The sequence below is a fragment of the Poecilia latipinna genome, unplaced genomic scaffold (genome assembly GCF_001443285.1).
Source record: "Poecilia latipinna isolate Pla-1442-1.1 unplaced genomic scaffold, P_latipinna-1.0 Scaffold1387, whole genome shotgun sequence".
Taxonomy (NCBI): Eukaryota; Metazoa; Chordata; class Actinopteri; order Cyprinodontiformes; family Poeciliidae; genus Poecilia; species Poecilia latipinna.
This window is the reverse complement of record NW_015114003.1, coordinates 101,559-119,602: the sequence shown is the minus strand read 5'-3', so window position 1 is coordinate 119,602 and position 18,044 is coordinate 101,559. Positions and strand designations below refer to the sequence as shown.

At 39.0% G+C, this 18,044-nt stretch overlaps 1 protein-coding gene across 1 annotated transcript in view; it reads right to left on the bottom strand.

Annotated features, from left to right (window-relative positions):
- The window catches only part of reln (reelin), a gene marked incomplete at its 5' end in the record, with an annotated part of 132,580 nt that overhangs the window by 26,436 nt on the left and 88,100 nt on the right, over window positions 1-18,044 (bottom strand). The window contains 20 exons of the mRNA XM_015056507.1: window positions 279-493; window positions 982-1,136; window positions 1,218-1,468; window positions 1,709-1,902; window positions 2,764-2,941; window positions 3,708-3,848; window positions 4,035-4,203; window positions 4,963-5,212; window positions 6,458-6,716; window positions 6,822-6,972; window positions 7,982-8,205; window positions 8,289-8,515; window positions 9,773-9,878; window positions 10,799-10,967; window positions 13,280-13,462; window positions 13,547-13,631; window positions 14,123-14,300; window positions 14,403-14,543; window positions 15,263-15,536; window positions 16,833-17,027. Of these exons, the coding sequence (XP_014911993.1) occupies window positions 279-493; window positions 982-1,136; window positions 1,218-1,468; window positions 1,709-1,902; window positions 2,764-2,941; window positions 3,708-3,848; window positions 4,035-4,203; window positions 4,963-5,212; window positions 6,458-6,716; window positions 6,822-6,972; window positions 7,982-8,205; window positions 8,289-8,515; window positions 9,773-9,878; window positions 10,799-10,967; window positions 13,280-13,462; window positions 13,547-13,631; window positions 14,123-14,300; window positions 14,403-14,543; window positions 15,263-15,536; window positions 16,833-17,027 (3,745 nt within the window). The remainder of the gene's footprint in view (window positions 1-278; window positions 494-981; window positions 1,137-1,217; window positions 1,469-1,708; window positions 1,903-2,763; window positions 2,942-3,707; window positions 3,849-4,034; window positions 4,204-4,962; window positions 5,213-6,457; window positions 6,717-6,821; window positions 6,973-7,981; window positions 8,206-8,288; window positions 8,516-9,772; window positions 9,879-10,798; window positions 10,968-13,279; window positions 13,463-13,546; window positions 13,632-14,122; window positions 14,301-14,402; window positions 14,544-15,262; window positions 15,537-16,832; window positions 17,028-18,044) is intronic.

Here is an 18,044-nt window from a genome sequence, read left to right as displayed (position 1 = left end):
TTGGTCGGGGTTAAAGGAAAATTCTTTATTTCCCCCTCTTCCTAAAAAGTTTTTTTTTTTTTTTTTTTGGAAAGAAAAAGGTTGGGTTTCATTTCCAAAAATTACTTTTGGCAAAATGCTACTCAGGTCATTATTTTTTAGGAAGGTGAGGATATTGAATATTCTACCTGATGCATTATATATTGATATTGATCACCTGTCTATCACAATATATACTGTCGTTGATTTATCGTGAAGGCTAGCTAAAACCATGCGGAGGCAGGTGATGGACAGCTCACGTTTCAGCCAGGCTGTCTGGAAGCGGGTAGACTGCCCTTTTCCAGCTCTCAGCAGGGAAGAAGACTGACGGCTGGGAGACCTGACCGCCACAGCGAGGGTCAGCAGGCAGGCACTGAGGGACCAGGTACTTCCACGTGACCCCAAAATCTACCGAATACTGAACGTGGATCTGTCGATCTGCTGGGCGGTCTGGAACATTGCAGCCAACAGCAATCTAAGAGAGACAATGACAAGGTTAACTCACTAGATGAGATCATTCAGACCAAAAAAATGCAAAGCGAATGTTTTTACTCTAAATATGTCTATTCAGATTATAACAAGTAATAAGATTAGATATCATGCAGATGATGCACAGCTCTATATTACGATGTCATTCAAAGCAGATGCTCAGAGCAGATAAATGTGTGGATGTGCCAAAACTTTCTCCAGAAAACTGAAGTTATTATTCTGGACCTAAAGAGGAGCGATGTGGAGTCAACGCACAGCTTCAGTTATTATGAATGAAAACCAGCGATCAGGCCCGAAGTCTGGGTCTAATGATGAACTCTGACCTGAACCTCCCGAGTCACATAAAGACAGTTACAAAGTCGGCTTTCTATCACCTGAAGAACATCTCCAGGATTAGAGGACTTTTTATTTTGCCACTGTAATGTAAAGCACTTTGAACTGCCTTGTTACTAATAAACTTGACGTTATTGTTACCTTAAACTGCATGACCCAGCCTTTGTCTGGAACAATATCATGTGTGACAGCATACACTTCTCTCCCATCTGCATTTCCACACACCATCACACCATCAGGGGAGTTGCAGAAGCGCTGCACAGAGCAATCCTCAGAGAAAAGCCAGTGGTCACTCACTGAAAACAAAACCAAACAAATATTAGAAACCTAGAGAAACACTTGTGTTTCCCAGTGACGGGCGGCGGTTGTTGAATCACCTATCGGCGTTTCTTCCTGTTCATTCAGCTGACTGACTCGTCCAGAAGTCTCATCTGCAGGCGCTCTCTCATGGTTGGGCAGAGCCACGCCTCCGAACGTGTCAGAGATCTGGGCCCGCGGGTCTGACCCGGCGATGAGGACGTTGTCCAGAGCCCAGTCGCTCCGGTCTGCGCCTTCATGCTGCGGCTGCCACCACCGCACCCGCACTCCTTCCTGACGTGCAGCAGGGGGCAGCAGCACATTTACGAACCTGAGAAGACGAAACACAGAGACTGCAGCTGCGTTTCCATTACAAATGTGAGCAAAACTCTGTTGATAATCCGCTAATGTTTAAGTAAACACAAATTTAGAATCGCTGTGTTCCATTAAAATAAGTTTGTTCACGCATTAAAAACAAGGCGCGCCATCATCCTCCTACTACTTCCCATTGTCATCTTTGTGCAGTACCTTGTGGACCACCAGGGGGCGCCAGTGGAGGAATAAAACTCACCCAGGTTTGGTGTAGAGGTCGTAGAAGATCTCTGTGAGTAAATGCCAGTTAATCCCCCCATTCAAGCTGTACTCCAGAAGGACTCCCTGGTTCCGGTTGCTGGGAGGAATCATGCAGCCGTACATGAAGTAGAACTGGATGAACTCGGCATTCGTCAGATTCAGATCCACCGTCACCAGCTGACGAGTGCATGACTGCGCACAGACAAATGGAGAGATGCAGCCTGAGAAAAGCCAATTCTTTACTTTCTAAAGTATTTTTGAAGTCACAAAGGGTTTGAATTATGTAAAGAGGTGTAATTAATGTTTTTCTAACATTGCAATGTAGTTCTCTAAACCCATTTAACTTCATTAGGCTCCAACTAAAGAGCAAAGCAGATACTGAATAAAACATTTAGGATAACTGTTAAAACTGCCCTTTATTATTGCTTTTATAATGAAAAACATGGCTTAAGAGAATCTTACCAGGTATTTATGGTCTAGTTTCTGGAGCAAAATATTTAACAAGACAAAACTAACTTTCAAGTAACTTTTCAGCAACATATAGGAGCTTGAGTTACATCAATAATTCATTAATAATGAGAAAAAGTTCTAATTACCCTGGCAGATTTCATTGATTCATAATATTAGAAATATACCTTATTATAAGTGAAAAAATTCCAGTCGAAATAGTAACTTTTTTCATCAGTAATTAAAACAAGCTCGTACATCTTGCTGAAAAGTTACTAGTTTTGTCTTATTTTAAGTGTATTAAGATATTTAAATTACATAAAACGGTAAGATTTTATGTGTTTGCAGTGTAAAATGTTATGGAAAAACCTTTGCCACACATAAAGACAGACATTGTATTACTTATGCTCAAATATAAATCTTTCAGACATTATTGTTAACTATCTGACTTTCCTCCAATGAAAAACATATTAAATCTTTTGCAGGTTTTGCAGAAATTTCAATCTTTGCCAGGAGAATTTTAACTCCTGCATTAACATATTTCACACAGACCTTTCTGTGTGAAATCCTTGTTTTGATGTACAGCAAAAAGAAAATCATAACTACCCCGCTGAAGTGCAGCGCAGCTCCAGAAGCCACAGCTCCACACACGGAGCTGAGCTTCCCACCCGTGAGAACGTGCCAGTGGCTGAGCGACGGCGCTCGACTGAAGCTGTCCTTCAGCTGGGCCGGCAGCGGCAGCACCGGCTCGTCACAGTACTCTCCTCCCCACTCCGGGTCACACCTGGCATGGAAAGTGAATTTAGAAACAAGAAGAGCCATACAATGTTAGTATTGAATAACATAATAGGGATTAAATTTTTATTTAGTTTCGGTTTTTTGGGGTCAGAAAATAAGATTAAGATTAAAACCTCTTAACTAATCAGGCCCAAACATTTTTTGCTCTACTTTAATGGTGACCTTTTATGCTTCCTTGAACAGGTTAGTATAAGTCTATAGGCTATATAAAACATGTCCATTACATTTTATTCAAATAATTCTTACATCATATTTTAGTTCTGCTTATTTTGAGCTGTTTTTAGGGCCTCCTGTCACTTTAAATCCAAATAAGCTGCAGCTGTCCAACTCAACGTTTACATGTGAAAATGGCTGCAAACTGATGCACAATTATTCAACCATACATCTTCGAAAAGCAGAAGTGGAGCCTCCTGCACAACCAACAAGAATGCAGCAAGTGGTTTCCAAATGGTAAGCCAACAACAAAACACTTGTCTTTTCCAGTAGACATTTGTTTTGAAACAGCTCATTTTCCAGACACCAAAAAATATTAACTTTCTGCCAAAAATTTACTTGGTGTTTCTTCTTAAATGCTTGAGACACAAATGGAACCATAAAATGTCCAAAATATTAAATTTGCACCAATATTCCCTTTAGTATGTAAAACTGTGTATATTTTTGCTTATTGACTGTACTGTAAAAAGTAAGATTTTGACTTTAATGCCTTAAAACCAGTATTTCTTTTCTAGTGATGTGCATGTTTTGTGACTTACACACAGGAGCTCTGTTGGCAGCGACCATGTCCAGAGCACATATCAGGACAGCCGTCACCAATGTAGAGGTTATCCAGAGCCCAGGTCTGCTGCTTGTCAAAGGGAGCCTGCTGGAACCAGCGGAACCTCGTGGCCGGAGATCTGGAACAAAAAGAAAGATAAACTTTACAAGATTGGATAAATTATATGCCGATTTATTTATCCACCCCTAATTTTTAGGGTAAATGCCTGAATGCAATAGAACAGAAAGAGCAAGACAATCCTGATGTTTTCTGTACTAGTATATAATAATCATCTTAGGTTGGCAAAGCGTAGATCTGTGCTGACCTTGCGTATGATGGGATAGACAAGGTGACGCGGCCCCACTTGTTGTAGGTGTCTGACACGAGGATCCGCTGCAGAGTGTAAGACGAGCAGTCGGGACTCGTAGGCAGACAGTCTCTGACCAGCGGCTGCCAAGTCAGACCCAGATCCAGAGAATACTCCAACTCCACAGCTGCAACGAGAGGAACAGACACTTAAAAACTCCTCCATTCATCCATTTACAGATCACCTTTAAAACAGCAGGGTTGGGTCGTAACTGCAGTTACATACCAGTAACTTTTTTCTGAAAAAATTTACTTTTAGGAGTATTTTTACCACGCTTTCTACTTTTACTTGAATAATTTTATTATGAAGTATCTCTACTCTTACTTGAGTAAAATTTCTGGATTTTCTACCCACTGAACCAAAAATTCACTAGGCACAGACACACACCAGCAGTTTTTGTTAAAGTTTCATAAATTTTTCAGTGAAAAAAACTGACTTGGAAAATATTTTACCTGATTTAGTTTTTTTTATGAATTAGTGTCATTTTGTCCCTTAAAATACCAAAATTTCCACTTCACTTTATATTTTGATCCATCTGATTATGCACTTTTTAATATTAAATGACAGAAATAATTCCAATTATAATAATAAGACAGACATCATTTAATCAGTACTTGAGGCAACTTTTTACCAAATACTTTACTGCTACTCTAGTAATTTCTTGGATGCTACTTTTTACTTTTACTTGAGTAAAAATATGTGCTACACTTCCGAGAGCATCATTTCTGCCCACCTTCGTTAAATAGGTGACTATGAAAATATTTACCAACTTCTATCCTGTTATTTTCAGTTATCTAATGTTCCATTTAAAATAAAACAAGCACATTTTAAGTTTTTTACGAATGCAAATAATAATAATGTTTGCTTATGAGTTCCTTTTGCTTACAGTAGCAAGAATTGGTGACAGAGCAGGATGCAGAAAAGTCGAACTGGATGAACGCGTCTTGGCCCAAGCTGATGTCAGTAGTGACGGCGTATCGTGTGTTGGATTTCTCGATGAAAGCGAAAGCCGGTCCGTCAGAACCACACACAGGCATTCGGGTTCCGCCCGGGTGGAGGAGCCACGACCGTCCGTCGATGGAGGAGAAATCGTCTTCCAGTGGCCCCCAGCCGCTAGCACTGCCACCCACCACAACCTAAAGCATAAAAGAGAAAACATTACTGATGGCAGAGAGAGGAGAGTCGAAGAGGAGTCGAACTCATTTTCAGCTGTGGCAGAATGCACTGAAAAAACTACTTATCAAACTTACAGTACATGTTTCACCCAGTGTATTATAAGCCTGGCGGACTGCCAGGCTTTATTCCCCCCACTAGGCTCAGTGTTGTTTCTTTATTTTAAGTAATTTTATTAATACACCAGTAACAGTGATAGCAAAGACAGGTTAAGCTATACGTAATAAAACGTATGTAATCTTCAGCAAACTGTTATCCATTTAAAAAAATAACAGCATTCGAATATAAATGCACAACCTACAGAAAGACTAGTTTTATTTAATCCACTGCTGTATTTTCTTTGTTGTTGATGTTTTACTTCTGAAATTTAATGTCAACTCTTAACATTTTTTAAACAAAAAAAATAAAAAATAAAACCTCAGTGGTGCAACTGGTTTAGCTATATTTCTGGAGGAAATCCTAAAATATTATAGCTTTTTCTGAAATCGATGAATACTTCCTAAAATTAAAATATTTACGTCTTTTCAAATTGTAGTAATTTGCCACTACACAGATAAAAACTGATTTAATTTGACTGATAAAATAATATGTTAGCACAAAACTGTTAGTTTGAATTGTATTTATATGGCCCTCTAGATTCTTGAGGGCCACATAAATAGCTTTAGCGGGCCGGATATGGCCCGAGGGCCTCGAGTTTGACATGCAATGTCAAACAATTGACATAGAATGTCAATATATGGTGAAAATAATTATAGAATTCAGTTTACATATATAAAACAAATTCACAACAAATATCTCAAGGCACTTTTAAAAAAAAAGTGCCTTGTGAAAAGTGAAATGTGTGTGACTTGAAATCACACACATTTCAAGTGATCCTAGTTATCAAACACTACAGAATGTTCAGTTAATTAGTTTAAAAGGTTTCTATCTAAGGAAACCCAAGAGGCTGCATTGAGTCTCTAACTTGCAGCATTAACTCCTCCTGGATGAACACGTAGCAGCAGTTGCTCGACTTTACTTTAAGGCAATCACTCATACTGAGCATGCATGTACAGACAGTAGAGAGGAAAAACTCCCCTTTAACAGGAAGAGACCTTCAGTAGAACCAGAACCTGGTTCAATACTACCGGGCATCTGGCACTACCGACTGGGGGTTTGATTATTATGATTAATTATGTTCACGTTATGGATAAATTGACTTCATGTACCTGATCTATGACCCAGGGGCTGTAAAAGTGACCATTTTCTGACGGCTGCCACCAGCGCAGACGAGTGGCAGGTGTTCTGGCACGCAGTGGGATCTCCAGAGCCACCAGCCGAGCCTGGTTACTGGTATTACTGAAGAGAAACTCCTGGAGGAGTCCCCAGGTTAGGCCTCCGTCCACAGAGAACTGCAGCAGGACAGGCTGAGAACGAGGATCCGGCGCCGCTTTGCCACAACCAAGGCGAAGGAAGAACTGAACAAACCTGAGGAAGAATGAAAAGTTTTCAATCAGAACTGAAAATTCAAAATGTTTCAAACATTTTCAAAGTAATGTAACTGTTTCTAGTGTTGGCTTAAAGCAGGTGTACCTTGCATTTGACAGATCCATATCATTGGTGACCAACATGCGTAGACCGTCCTCGCTGAAGAACAGGTGGTTTCCACTGGACATGATGCCACATTTCCTGGATGGCTTTCCTCCACTCAGCAGAGTGAAATGCTCAGCATCCACAGCTCCTCCTGGATAAGGAAGCAGAAGCCAGACATACTTATCACAAGTTACTACATATATGGAGTTGTTCTGCAAACAACTACATATTCCTACCTCGTCAAATAGGGATGCAAGCAATTAATCAAGCAATTGTTGATTAACGGTTAAAATTACTTCAAAACATTAACCAATTAGACTTTCTATTAGTGTTGCAGTTTTTGTCGCCATCCAGCAGAGGGTGCCGTTGGCCATCCTTAAGTGGAGCCAGTTGATACAGAAACAAAGATGGCGGAGGGATACCAGAATGAAGAGAAACAGTTCTAGCACAGTCCGGTTTGAACAAAATGCACTTTATGCAGTTCTGTTTTAAATATAAAAACTCAACAATCTGCTTAAGTTTCACTTTAGTGGATCAATTTCTCATTCAAAAATTACTGATGTGACAAAAAACGGAGAAAAATTTTAACATAATGTAAAAAACACATAGTGCCAATGATTTTGATATTTGTCCTGACTTCATGGAGCGAAGTTTTAATTTTCCTTCAAGAGCAACAACAGAGAGTATGTCTGTATGAACATCTCTCCTTTTGTGGGGAATTAAGTGTTTCCCATATTTTATTATTTTCATCTTCTATTTTCCTATTCAACAACCTAAAAGGTTCCTGTGTTGTTACATTTTATAAATATCTCTAAGTTTAATTATGTCAGAAAACCACAATTTTCAAACCCATCTGTTTTGTTTGGAACATTATAAATGAAACACTAATCAGCATTTTGATGTATAACGATGGCACTGGACAAAATGTAAGGTTTCACTTGTTGACTGAAGCACTTTGAACTGCCTCGTTGCTGAAATATGCCTTACAAATAAACTTGATAGACTTGAAACCTCTTGATACAAGAGAAAACTCAGGTTTTTATGAAAATGGCAGCTCATTAATCAATCAAACCATCAACCAACTTTAAATTAACCCATTGCTTCATAACTTGCATCTCCATTTTTAATACGCAGCAACAAGTAACTTGATTCTTTTGTACCTTCAAAGTCCTCCTTGAGGAAGTCCGGATTGGGGGTTTCTGGAGCAGAGCAGTCGGGTCCAGAGAAACCGGGGTCACACACACAGTGGGTGCCGCTCACACACACCCCGTGACCGTTGCACATGTCCTGACACTGCGGGCCGATGTAAACGTTATCCAGCGCCCACGTTGGAGGAGCAGAACCAGCTGAGAAGAAACCTTGGAACCAGCGGAACCTTATTGACCTGGATTCCAGAGAAAGAAATTTACAACTTACAAAATCGTGATTTTAAAGACTGAGTGAGTGTTTTGGTATTTTTGGCCTTACCCACACAGGCGAAGCTTGCCAACGTGGATCAGCTCTCTCCTCCAGCCGTGTGTGGTACCGGGGAAATAGATGCTGGCAGGGTGAAGCTCTGTGGAGCAAAGCGAGGAGGGCTGAGGGCCACCGGCACACAGCGGCACCAAAAGGTGCCACGTGGCTCCAAAGTCCCGTGAGAACTCGAGCCGAACCGGGTTTGCAGAGGAGCTCTCAGTCGTGCAGCCAACATTGATCTAAAGAAAAGCAGAAATACACAAGAAAAATGTGACTGAGATCGGCTAGAGCAGTGTTTTTATGAGAGGCCACCAGGTGGCGCTGTGGAGGCCTCAGAAAGTTGGAGGGAAGGAAAGAAAAAAAAGAAAATCCAATAAATTTTTAATCTCAAATTTTTCATCATAATTTTTTGATTTCCTGTTATTCAATCATTTTTAAAATTACAATACAAGTTAAAATAAATGTTTGATTGGCTGTTAGCCAAATTCATCGAGTTGTAATAAAATAAAGATTTTCTAACAAAAAGACCAAAGGAACCTTGTGTTGCTGTAGAAAACCATAAAAACCATGTAAATAAAATTAAATTGGATGAGAATAATATAAAATATTACATATTTTCTTATAATCAAGACGGGATTGTGATGAAAATTTGTATCATCTGGTAATTAAGTCATAATAATTTATCTAATACAATTAACCAAACTCATGAGCATTTAAAATCAGATGAGTTGAGGCAGCATTTATGCTAAATTAATGTCATAGTTTTGGAATAGTGAATAAAAAGTTTTCTATAAGTTTGTTTCTTTACTTATTTTTAGCGTTGACTGTAGCAATAGCATAGAAAATTTGGGAAAACCTGTTAAAGAACTATTATCGCCTCGCCAGTGCAGTTCTGGGAGATTCTGTGCATTTGTTATTGATGTGATTTCATAACATTTAAAATAAATATCAATCCATATTTCAGATAAGCCTATAAACAATGCAAATACAATAAAAAAAATGGTTAAAATCTTATTTTTTTATTATGTATTACTCTGCATATTTTTTATTTAAGGAAATTGCAATCCATACATCATTGGTTTGGTAGTAAGGCTTTTCTGGGATTGGTCAGTAATGCATATCCACCACTAGGTGGCTCTCCTGTCATTCCCTCACTCTTGTGATCGGGAAATGCTGATCAAAACATTCTATATTTGTAGCCTCTATATTGCTAAGACACTTTATAACCAATCCTTAATTTTTGTGGTAAAGTTTAGAAGCATTTTATAGTTTTATGAGCTCCGCTGTTGCCGTTAAACTGACAGAAGATAGAAAACCTGTTTATTGTCATTTTTGTGAGAAAACGTGTTGAAATGCAAATATTTAACCATATCGTCTAATTTTGGCTTATTAAAAAGCTCCTATAGGAATTTATTATTTTGTATTCTTGTGATTCTTTCTGTCCTATTTCTCTCCAGACATCGAAGAAACAATCGTTTCATTCGATGTCTGTGTACCTCAAACTGGATGATGGTGTTCTCATTGACGTCGATGTCCCTGGTGGTGATGGAGTGTTCTCCAAGCTCACTGGAGATGAACACCATGGCCGACTCGTCGTCTTCCCTGCATCAACACAAAACACTAGGATTAATCAGAGGTAAAAAATAAAAAAACAAACATAATGTTTTCACAGGTTTTATCACTGATTAGTCTGTGTGACAGAAACGCATTAAAATAATCAAAACACGTTTTTTCCTGTGTTATAAGCAGAGCTGGGCAGAGTACACAATTACATTCAAGTAAAAGTAGCATTACTTCAACTTATTTTTACTCAAGAACATGTAATAAACAGTCATCCAAGAAATGACTCAAATAAAAGTAAAGTATTTAGTAAAACATCTGCTGAAGTACTGAGTAACTGATCAAATTATCAATCATTTGGTATTTTAAAATTACATCATCAGACAGACAAAAATATAACAGTTAAGTGGAAATGTTGGCATTTTAAAGACAATAATGACAATAACTCATTTAAGGAACAAAAAATAACAAAATCAGGCAAAAGAAAATTTTCCCAAATCAGTTTCTTCCAATAAAAAACTTATAAAACTTAAAACCTGCAGGTGTGTGTCTATGCCTGGTGAATTTTTGGTTAAAACATGTTTGTTTTTCACTCAGTGGGGAGAAAATCCAGAAATTTTACTCAAGTAAGAGTAGAGATACTTTATAATAAAATTACTCAAGTAAAAGTAAATAGTGCAGAGTAGTAAAAATTACTGCTAAAATGTCATTTATTCAAAAAAGTTACTCAAGTAAATGTAACTAGCTACTATCCCACTTTGGTTATAAATGAAATAATCTGCAAGCAACTAGAACCATTTCGTCAATAATAAGGAATTATTGACTTAAAACAAGCTACAATATCTCACTGAAAGTTACTCGTAAGTTAGTTTTGTCATATTTCAAGTGTGCTAGTATATTTGTTGTAGAAATTAGACCAAAATATTTGGTAAGACTTTGTGTTTTTGCAGGTTAAGACTCACAGGCCAGCCTTCTGGTAGGGGCAGTATAGTCCTGTGTTTCCACCAGGGTAGAAAAGCCAGTTCTCCTCGTTAGGTCCTTCCTCAAAAGTGTCGATTACCATCGGTGGTTTGTGTAGAGAGCTGCCATCGATGATGAGATCATCAATCACCCACACCTCTTCCTTCTTACCTGATGGACAAAAAATAAAACAATTACATACTAATCAGTGGTGGTTCTTATGAATGTTCCTTGGGAGAGATCCTCCTTTCTGTGCCTGAGAAAAAGAAAAAAAAAAAAAAAACTTTTTTGGGGGTCAAACTCAAGGCCCGAGGGCCAAATCTGGCCCACCACAGCTATTTATGTGTCCAGAATGCTACATGAATAAAACTTCAAAATAGGCCTGTCATGATAACAAATTTTGCTGAGCAATTGTCTAAATAATTATTGCGATGAACGATAATATTGTTTCAAGACCTTTTGACACTGATTTAATGGAAATGACTAATAATGCATGCGATTTCCTGCCATGGATAGATGCACTTTATTTTCAAAAGAACACATAACACTGGAACTGATAAACTAAATAAACAAAACAACCAAAAACAAAAAGGATTCTCAGTCTCCATTAACAAAAAACGTACTTGAATAAAAACTAAACAACATAAAGCCAAAGTGGAAATAAATACTACATCCAACCAAAAGAGTGCAGATTATGAAGTCTGTATACTATATTGCCCTTCAGTAATCACTAGATTTAAATGGAGAAGACGGGCACATCCGACTACCTAATGCAGTAGTTCACACTACACGATTTATTGCCCCTATTTTCTCTTTATGACAATCTTAGATCGTTGGCTGATCTAAGATTGTCGCTGGTGATTTCATAACCGATCATCCTGAAGTGATTTAGATCGTCGTGGCTCCGATCTAAATCGAGGGTTTTCCCCGACTGGGAGCTTAACGCTGAATGTGACAGGTAGCCAATCAGAGAGCGGGGATTCTCCTCCTGCTTTCTGAGGGGAAATTACGGAGGGGGATCCCAAACAACTGACACAGTGCAACCCGAAGTCCAGCCGACATTGGAGATGATATGTGGAAACAACATTAATATTTATTCGACATTTCGTGCAAAGAATATAGGGACAAGGGAGGAGTTGGAGCCAAATTGCTATAAACCCGGTAAGTTTTCAGCTGTTCTTCGTTAACGTGACATAAATAGGTTATAATGATTTTCATTCAGTCAGGACTTTACGCTGACTCTAGCCACATGCATCACAGGGAGATTCTAGTAAAGCATTGATTAATGCCTGGTTTTAAAATTAGTTAACTGGATTTGTAGCCATTATTTTGTGCCCATGTGGCTGGACACCACACGGCATGACGAACCCGATCGAACCGTTATACCTAGGATTTCTGTCGGCTAATGTGTCTCTCAGGTTTTGAAAATGGGCCGAAAACTCGTGTAGTGTGCGCTGGACATTACACTAAGGAAGTAGGAAGGGAGGGTCAGTGGAGAACACCGGAGCTGAGCCTTTTTTCATTCAGTGTCATCAAGAGAAAGAAAAAAAAGGCAGGAAGAGACGATAAAGCCGATAATTAAAATGAGGTCGATAGGTTTAATTTATTGTGCGATTAATTGATTTATTGTTTATCGCGTCAGGCCTACTTCAAAACAATAGCTGTGTGCTGAAATATTATTTTATCAGTCAAATCAACGCAGCTTTTATTTGTACAGTGCCAAATTTCATCAATTCGACAAAGTTACTGAGAAAAAAATGGACTGCTGCTACATGCTGGCTTGTAAAGTTAGTGACTCTGTGCAGTCCTGGGTCTCCTTAGAAGGAAAACTTTTTACCAATTTGAATAATAAGCTGAATTGTTAGGGATGAATATGACTGGATTGGAGTTAATTGACTTTATATTTCTAGATATAAATTGGAATCACGATATAAGCCCTTCATATCTGTCAATATAGATTATTATTGATAAGTTTTTTGTTTTAAATATCAGAAATACTGCCAAACTGGTGGTGTGACCTTTCCTGTTTTATTCGCAGTTTTTATTCGACACCATCTTTTTTATTTTTAAGCAGTTATGAGGCACAGTGGCAAACCCTGAAACTGCTGCTGCGCCAGCTGCTAAACAAGTTGTTGCTAGGTAACCAAAGAGTGAGTGAGTTGCTAGGTAACCAAAGAGTGAGTGAGTTGATTCCACCAATCTTGTTTAGCTGGCTGTGAGATGTTTAGGAGCTAAAGCCTTTCTTCTGCCTACATCCCCCAGAATGCTGTGCGGTTCTGGCTCACAGTTCAGTGAATATTCTGTTATTTGAGTATTAATTATCCTATCATATTTCAGAGGAAGTGAAGGAGTACCTACTGATAAAAATCTGTGTATATTGGTATTGACACTTCCTTTTTGTAAAACACCTGGAGCTGTCATTTGTTGTGAATCAACGGCATACAAATAACAAAACTGAAGCTGAATCGGTGCTGCCGGCTCACCGCTGTTGTAAGGCTGCCACAGTCTGAACCGGGTGGCGTTGGTCTGAGCGCTGGCTGGCAGAGGCAGGTGGAGGAACAGCGTGTCTGTGGAAGACGGGAAGTAAAACTCGTCCAACAGGAGCCAGCTGATTCCTCCGTTCACAGAATACTGCAGCAGCACCGAGTGGGAGCGCTCCGGCACTCCTAGAAAAGCCCAAAGGATCAACAGTTACAGCAAAATTCAAGTAAAAAAATCAAACATGCAGGTCAGAGGAAGTGAAGGAGTACCTTTGGTAATAAATTTGAAAGAGAACTGGATGTAGAGAGTGTTTGAACAGTCCAGATCCCTCGACACAATCATTCGCAGTCCATCCTGCAAACAAACAGAAGAAAAAATGTGAATGTGATTTAAATTTCCAAGTTCTGCTCTGAATTTTTATCTGCACAAGCTCAGCACCAGTGTTGCCAGATTGGGTGAGTTTCCTGCTGGAAAGTTAAAAATTGGGCTTCTGTTCACAAAATTTGGCAGGTTTTTAGAAAATGTTCAGAGAAAAATTATTTCAAAACAGTCATTATGTGGCAGAAAAACAAAAACTTCAGAAAATGCCATGCTATTGAACTTATTAGTTCATTTATTTTGAAATTGGTTAATCAAGTGCAACTCTTTGAAGAATTTGAATTAATATGAGTTTCAACAACATTTAATTTTCCTTTGGGATCAATCAGCTTGAATTGAATTAGAATTATATCTGGTGCTATAAACAGGAGTTTCATTGGAGGTTGAGATTTTATGGAGTTGGTTTTTCATTGTGTTTGGACTGGAATCTTTCAGTCAGATCTGGCAACCCTGTCCAGCTTCCTCACCCCTTTGAAAATGAGTGCAGTTCCAGATTTAAGCGGTTCTCCGCTGAGCGTCCCCCTCTCGGCGCCGTACACTTCGGGCCAAGTCTCCTGCTGCAGATTCTCGTTGAAGTCTTCCCTCAGCACCGAGGGCAGAGGAGCCAAAGGCACGCAGTGCGCTCCTCCATAACCTTTATCACATCTGTGAGAGAATGAATGGATTAACAGAAGTCAGGAATGTAGGGATTGGACTGAATCAAGGCAGAAATCGATGAGAAACGCAGAAGGAGATGGATATACGTACACACAGCGGCCGTTGTCGCACAGACCATGTCCAGAGCACATCCAAGGGCAACCAGGGGCAAGTAGCACGTTATCCAGCGCCCATCCTTCTGCCCCTGGGGTGAAGTGGGTCTGGATCCAACGGAACCGAGTTCTGGGGGAACTGAGTGAGTCGGGAACATTTTATTTAGAAAGTCACCATTACATAAACATTATAGCACAAAACAACAAGAGTGCATTACTCGGTGTTGAGATTTAGAATATTTTGCATATATTTAAGGGTTTTAAACTTGTTTTTGGATTTCATGCTTGCTTGAGTAATAATGACATAATGTCATCTAGAAAGCAGCGTTTTCTACAGATAATGTTAGATTTGCAAAATTTTACAAAGACAAAAAAACAAGCATATGTTCTAATAGAAAATAAAGATTTAAATTTTAAATAGGGATTAATCAATTAATTTAAAGTTGATTGATCCTATCAATTGACGAGCGACTGATTGACAAGTCGCCATCTTTTTCTTGTAGTGTTTTCTCTAGTATGAAGAGGGTCGACCATCTTTCCATAAAATGAATTTTTTAATAAAATGCTTAATTTAAAATAAGAATATCACCATATTTTAACAAATTAGTGTCAGCTCTATTAAATTCTGACTGAACAACAGAAAAATTTGGTTTTCTCACATTACTAAACTTAAAGCAGGAGCAAAAAGAAAATATTTTCATGCTCTATGAACTGAGATATGTTCATGTCTTCTTTCAACGCCTCTGCTTCTCTGTCTTTAATTTACAATGGAAGTAATTTTAATCTAATAAAACATTAATCATAAGCCAACTAATGGTTTGCATTCCTAATTTTAACTACATGTGTGAGTCCACCTACTTGGCAGCACTGGGCAGGTAAACCGTGATTCTCCTCCAGTGTTTGTGTTGGGTTGATGCGTAGACAGAGCTCTGTGTATAACCAGCGCAGCCGATGGCTGGAGGCACACACTCCGGCGTGATGAGAGTCCAGTGGCGGCCGCAGTCCGTCGAGTACTCCAGCCGGACGCCGTGGGAGAAGGAGGTGGACTTACTGCAGCCCATGCTCAGCTCAAACTGGAGGAACGACGACCCCGTCACCTCAAAGTCCCAGCTCTCTGCATATCGTGGCTTCTCTGCAAAGTGGTTTTAGGTTGCAAAAGTTAAATCTTTTTACAATTTATGAAGCATTATCAACATTACACAGCAAAAACTCCAAATCTTACAAGTATTTTTGGTCTCTTTCGTAGCGTAAATATGTTAGTAAACTTGAAATAAGACAGAACTAACTTTTCCCCAGCATATAAGAGCTTGTTTGAAGTAAGTAATTCCTTAATATTGATGAAAAAGTTCTAGTTCAACTGGTAGATTCTTTCACTTCTAACAAGGGAAAAATGACTCGTCATGAGTGAAATAATCTGCCAACTGGTACTTTTTAAAATCAATATCAATGGATTATTGAGTTAAAACAACCTCCTGAAAAGTTACCTATAAGTTAAGTTTGTATTATTTCAAGTGCACTAGGAACCAGACTAAAATACTGGGTAAGATTTTGTGTTTTTGCAGTGTAGTAAAACAAATTTACTCGTCATATTCATTTCCTTTCGCTTCACAGCTATGCACTTTGACAAAATGTTTGGAGGTTTAAAAGTTATAAATACTTTTGCAAGGCACCATCTTTGTTCAGGTATTCTTGTTTAGGAAGAAACAATGACTTCTGCTTCCTTTCTATTGTGATCAACAATTACATTCTGAAGAAGTCATAACACTAAAAGTCTATCCAATAAAGTCCAGCCAATCGCTCTAAGGGAGTTTGTTTATACAATGTTTTATAGTCCTAACAAAAGTTAATCAGACTTGCACAACAATCTGAAACTAAATTATTAATTTATATGTTTTTGGTAAATTCTCCTGCCAGGGAAAGAAGAAGTGAACACTCAAACTTAAGCTAAATTTATCTCTCTTTTATTGCCATGAAGCATCCTCAAATGTTCCTCTTCGTGCTTCGTCTGTAAACACAGAGCTTCTGTGTTTACAGATGTGCTGCCAAATCGGTCATGCTGTGCACACCTAATGAATGGCCCCTTTGTGATGCGCTATTTGCACAAACCTAATCCACTCACAGCTTGATGCAGGCATAAATAACAGGCAGGATGTTCGACGAGGTCTTCTCTCATTAATAATGCAGGATGGCTGACACCACAGTAAATCCCAGGCTTTGTTTCAGCTGCTTGTTAATAGCAAAGTGCTGTGATGCTCCTTGTTTGAATGATTTTTAAGTGTCTGGGTGGATTACACGTGCTTGAGTCTATATGCAAACACTGAAGAAAGTATATATTGATATGATTCCTTAATGTAATAAATGACTGTGTGTTGCTTCCAGTTTGGACAACAAACACACTTCACAGCTGTAGTGAATGTGTTTCACTTACTATCAATGGCCTCAGAGTTAAAGGTGAGAGCAGTGTCCAGAGACAAGCAGTCCACGGTCACCTCCCCGCCCTGGATCCGGTACCAGTTGTGCCTCAGAGGGGTGGTGCCATCGAATTTATCGTGGAAACCCGTTCTGGAGCTGTCGTTCATACCGATCAGAACGTCATCCAGCGCCCATTGGGCAGAGTGCTTTCCTGCAGAGCAAATGAGTAAAACGATCTAAAGAGTTGGCTTACAGTAAAGGCGACTAATACTATTAAAAGTTTTTCCACTTGGGTCTCTACTGCTTCTAAAAATAAACACTTTAAAAAACACTCAGATGTTTTTTTGGTTATAAGTTAATGACTTTCCTGATTGTCAAGTCACATTTGGAGTGCAATGCCTCGTTACCTAGCAACCCCAGCGGAGCCCAGCACTGTTGTCTAGCAACTAAAGAGGAGTTCCAGCATGTTTGGTCAGCTGTTTTTACTGCTGTATGTTCTATACAATGGCTGCTGGAAAAGACAAGTTGTTGTTAACAACCAGAAACCACTTGCTGCATTCTTGTTGGTTGTGCAGGAGGCTCAACTAATGCTTTTCAAAGATGTACGGTTATACAATTACACATCTGTTTGCAGCCATGTTGAAGTGAGAGTGTGACACTGCGGTCCAGTTGTACTCGAAACTGGGAATTTCAGAATTGCCAGTCGGAAAAATCAACTGGAAGTCTGATTTCTCAATGGGAAACTTGCAAGGCAGACTTCCTGTTTCAATATGGCCGCTCCTCACATCAGCAGTGGTAAATTCTGGTGGAAACGTGTATTTTACAAGATGACAAACATGTAAAAATACATTTAATATCAATGTTGCATGTAGCGCCTACAACCTTAAACATTAAAAGTGTTGTTTGCTTATGGGAAATTGAGCTTAAGGTGATACTAGTTATTGCAAACAATGTTTACGGGTGTCACCATGTGGAAATTTAAGACTTCTTAACTAGAATGCTGTTACGTCGAGTCAGACATCAAATCCAGTTGCAAGCTCTCACTTCCCAGCATAAATGTTGTGGTGGGTGGGCGTGGCTAGCAGCTTATTTGGATTTAATGTCACAAGAGGCTCTAAAGCAGCTAAAATCTCATTATCTAAGAATAAATTTGTGCAAAAAATTTAATAAACATGTTTGTATAGGCCTATCCTAACCTGTTCTAGGAAGCATAAGAGGTCAACTTTAA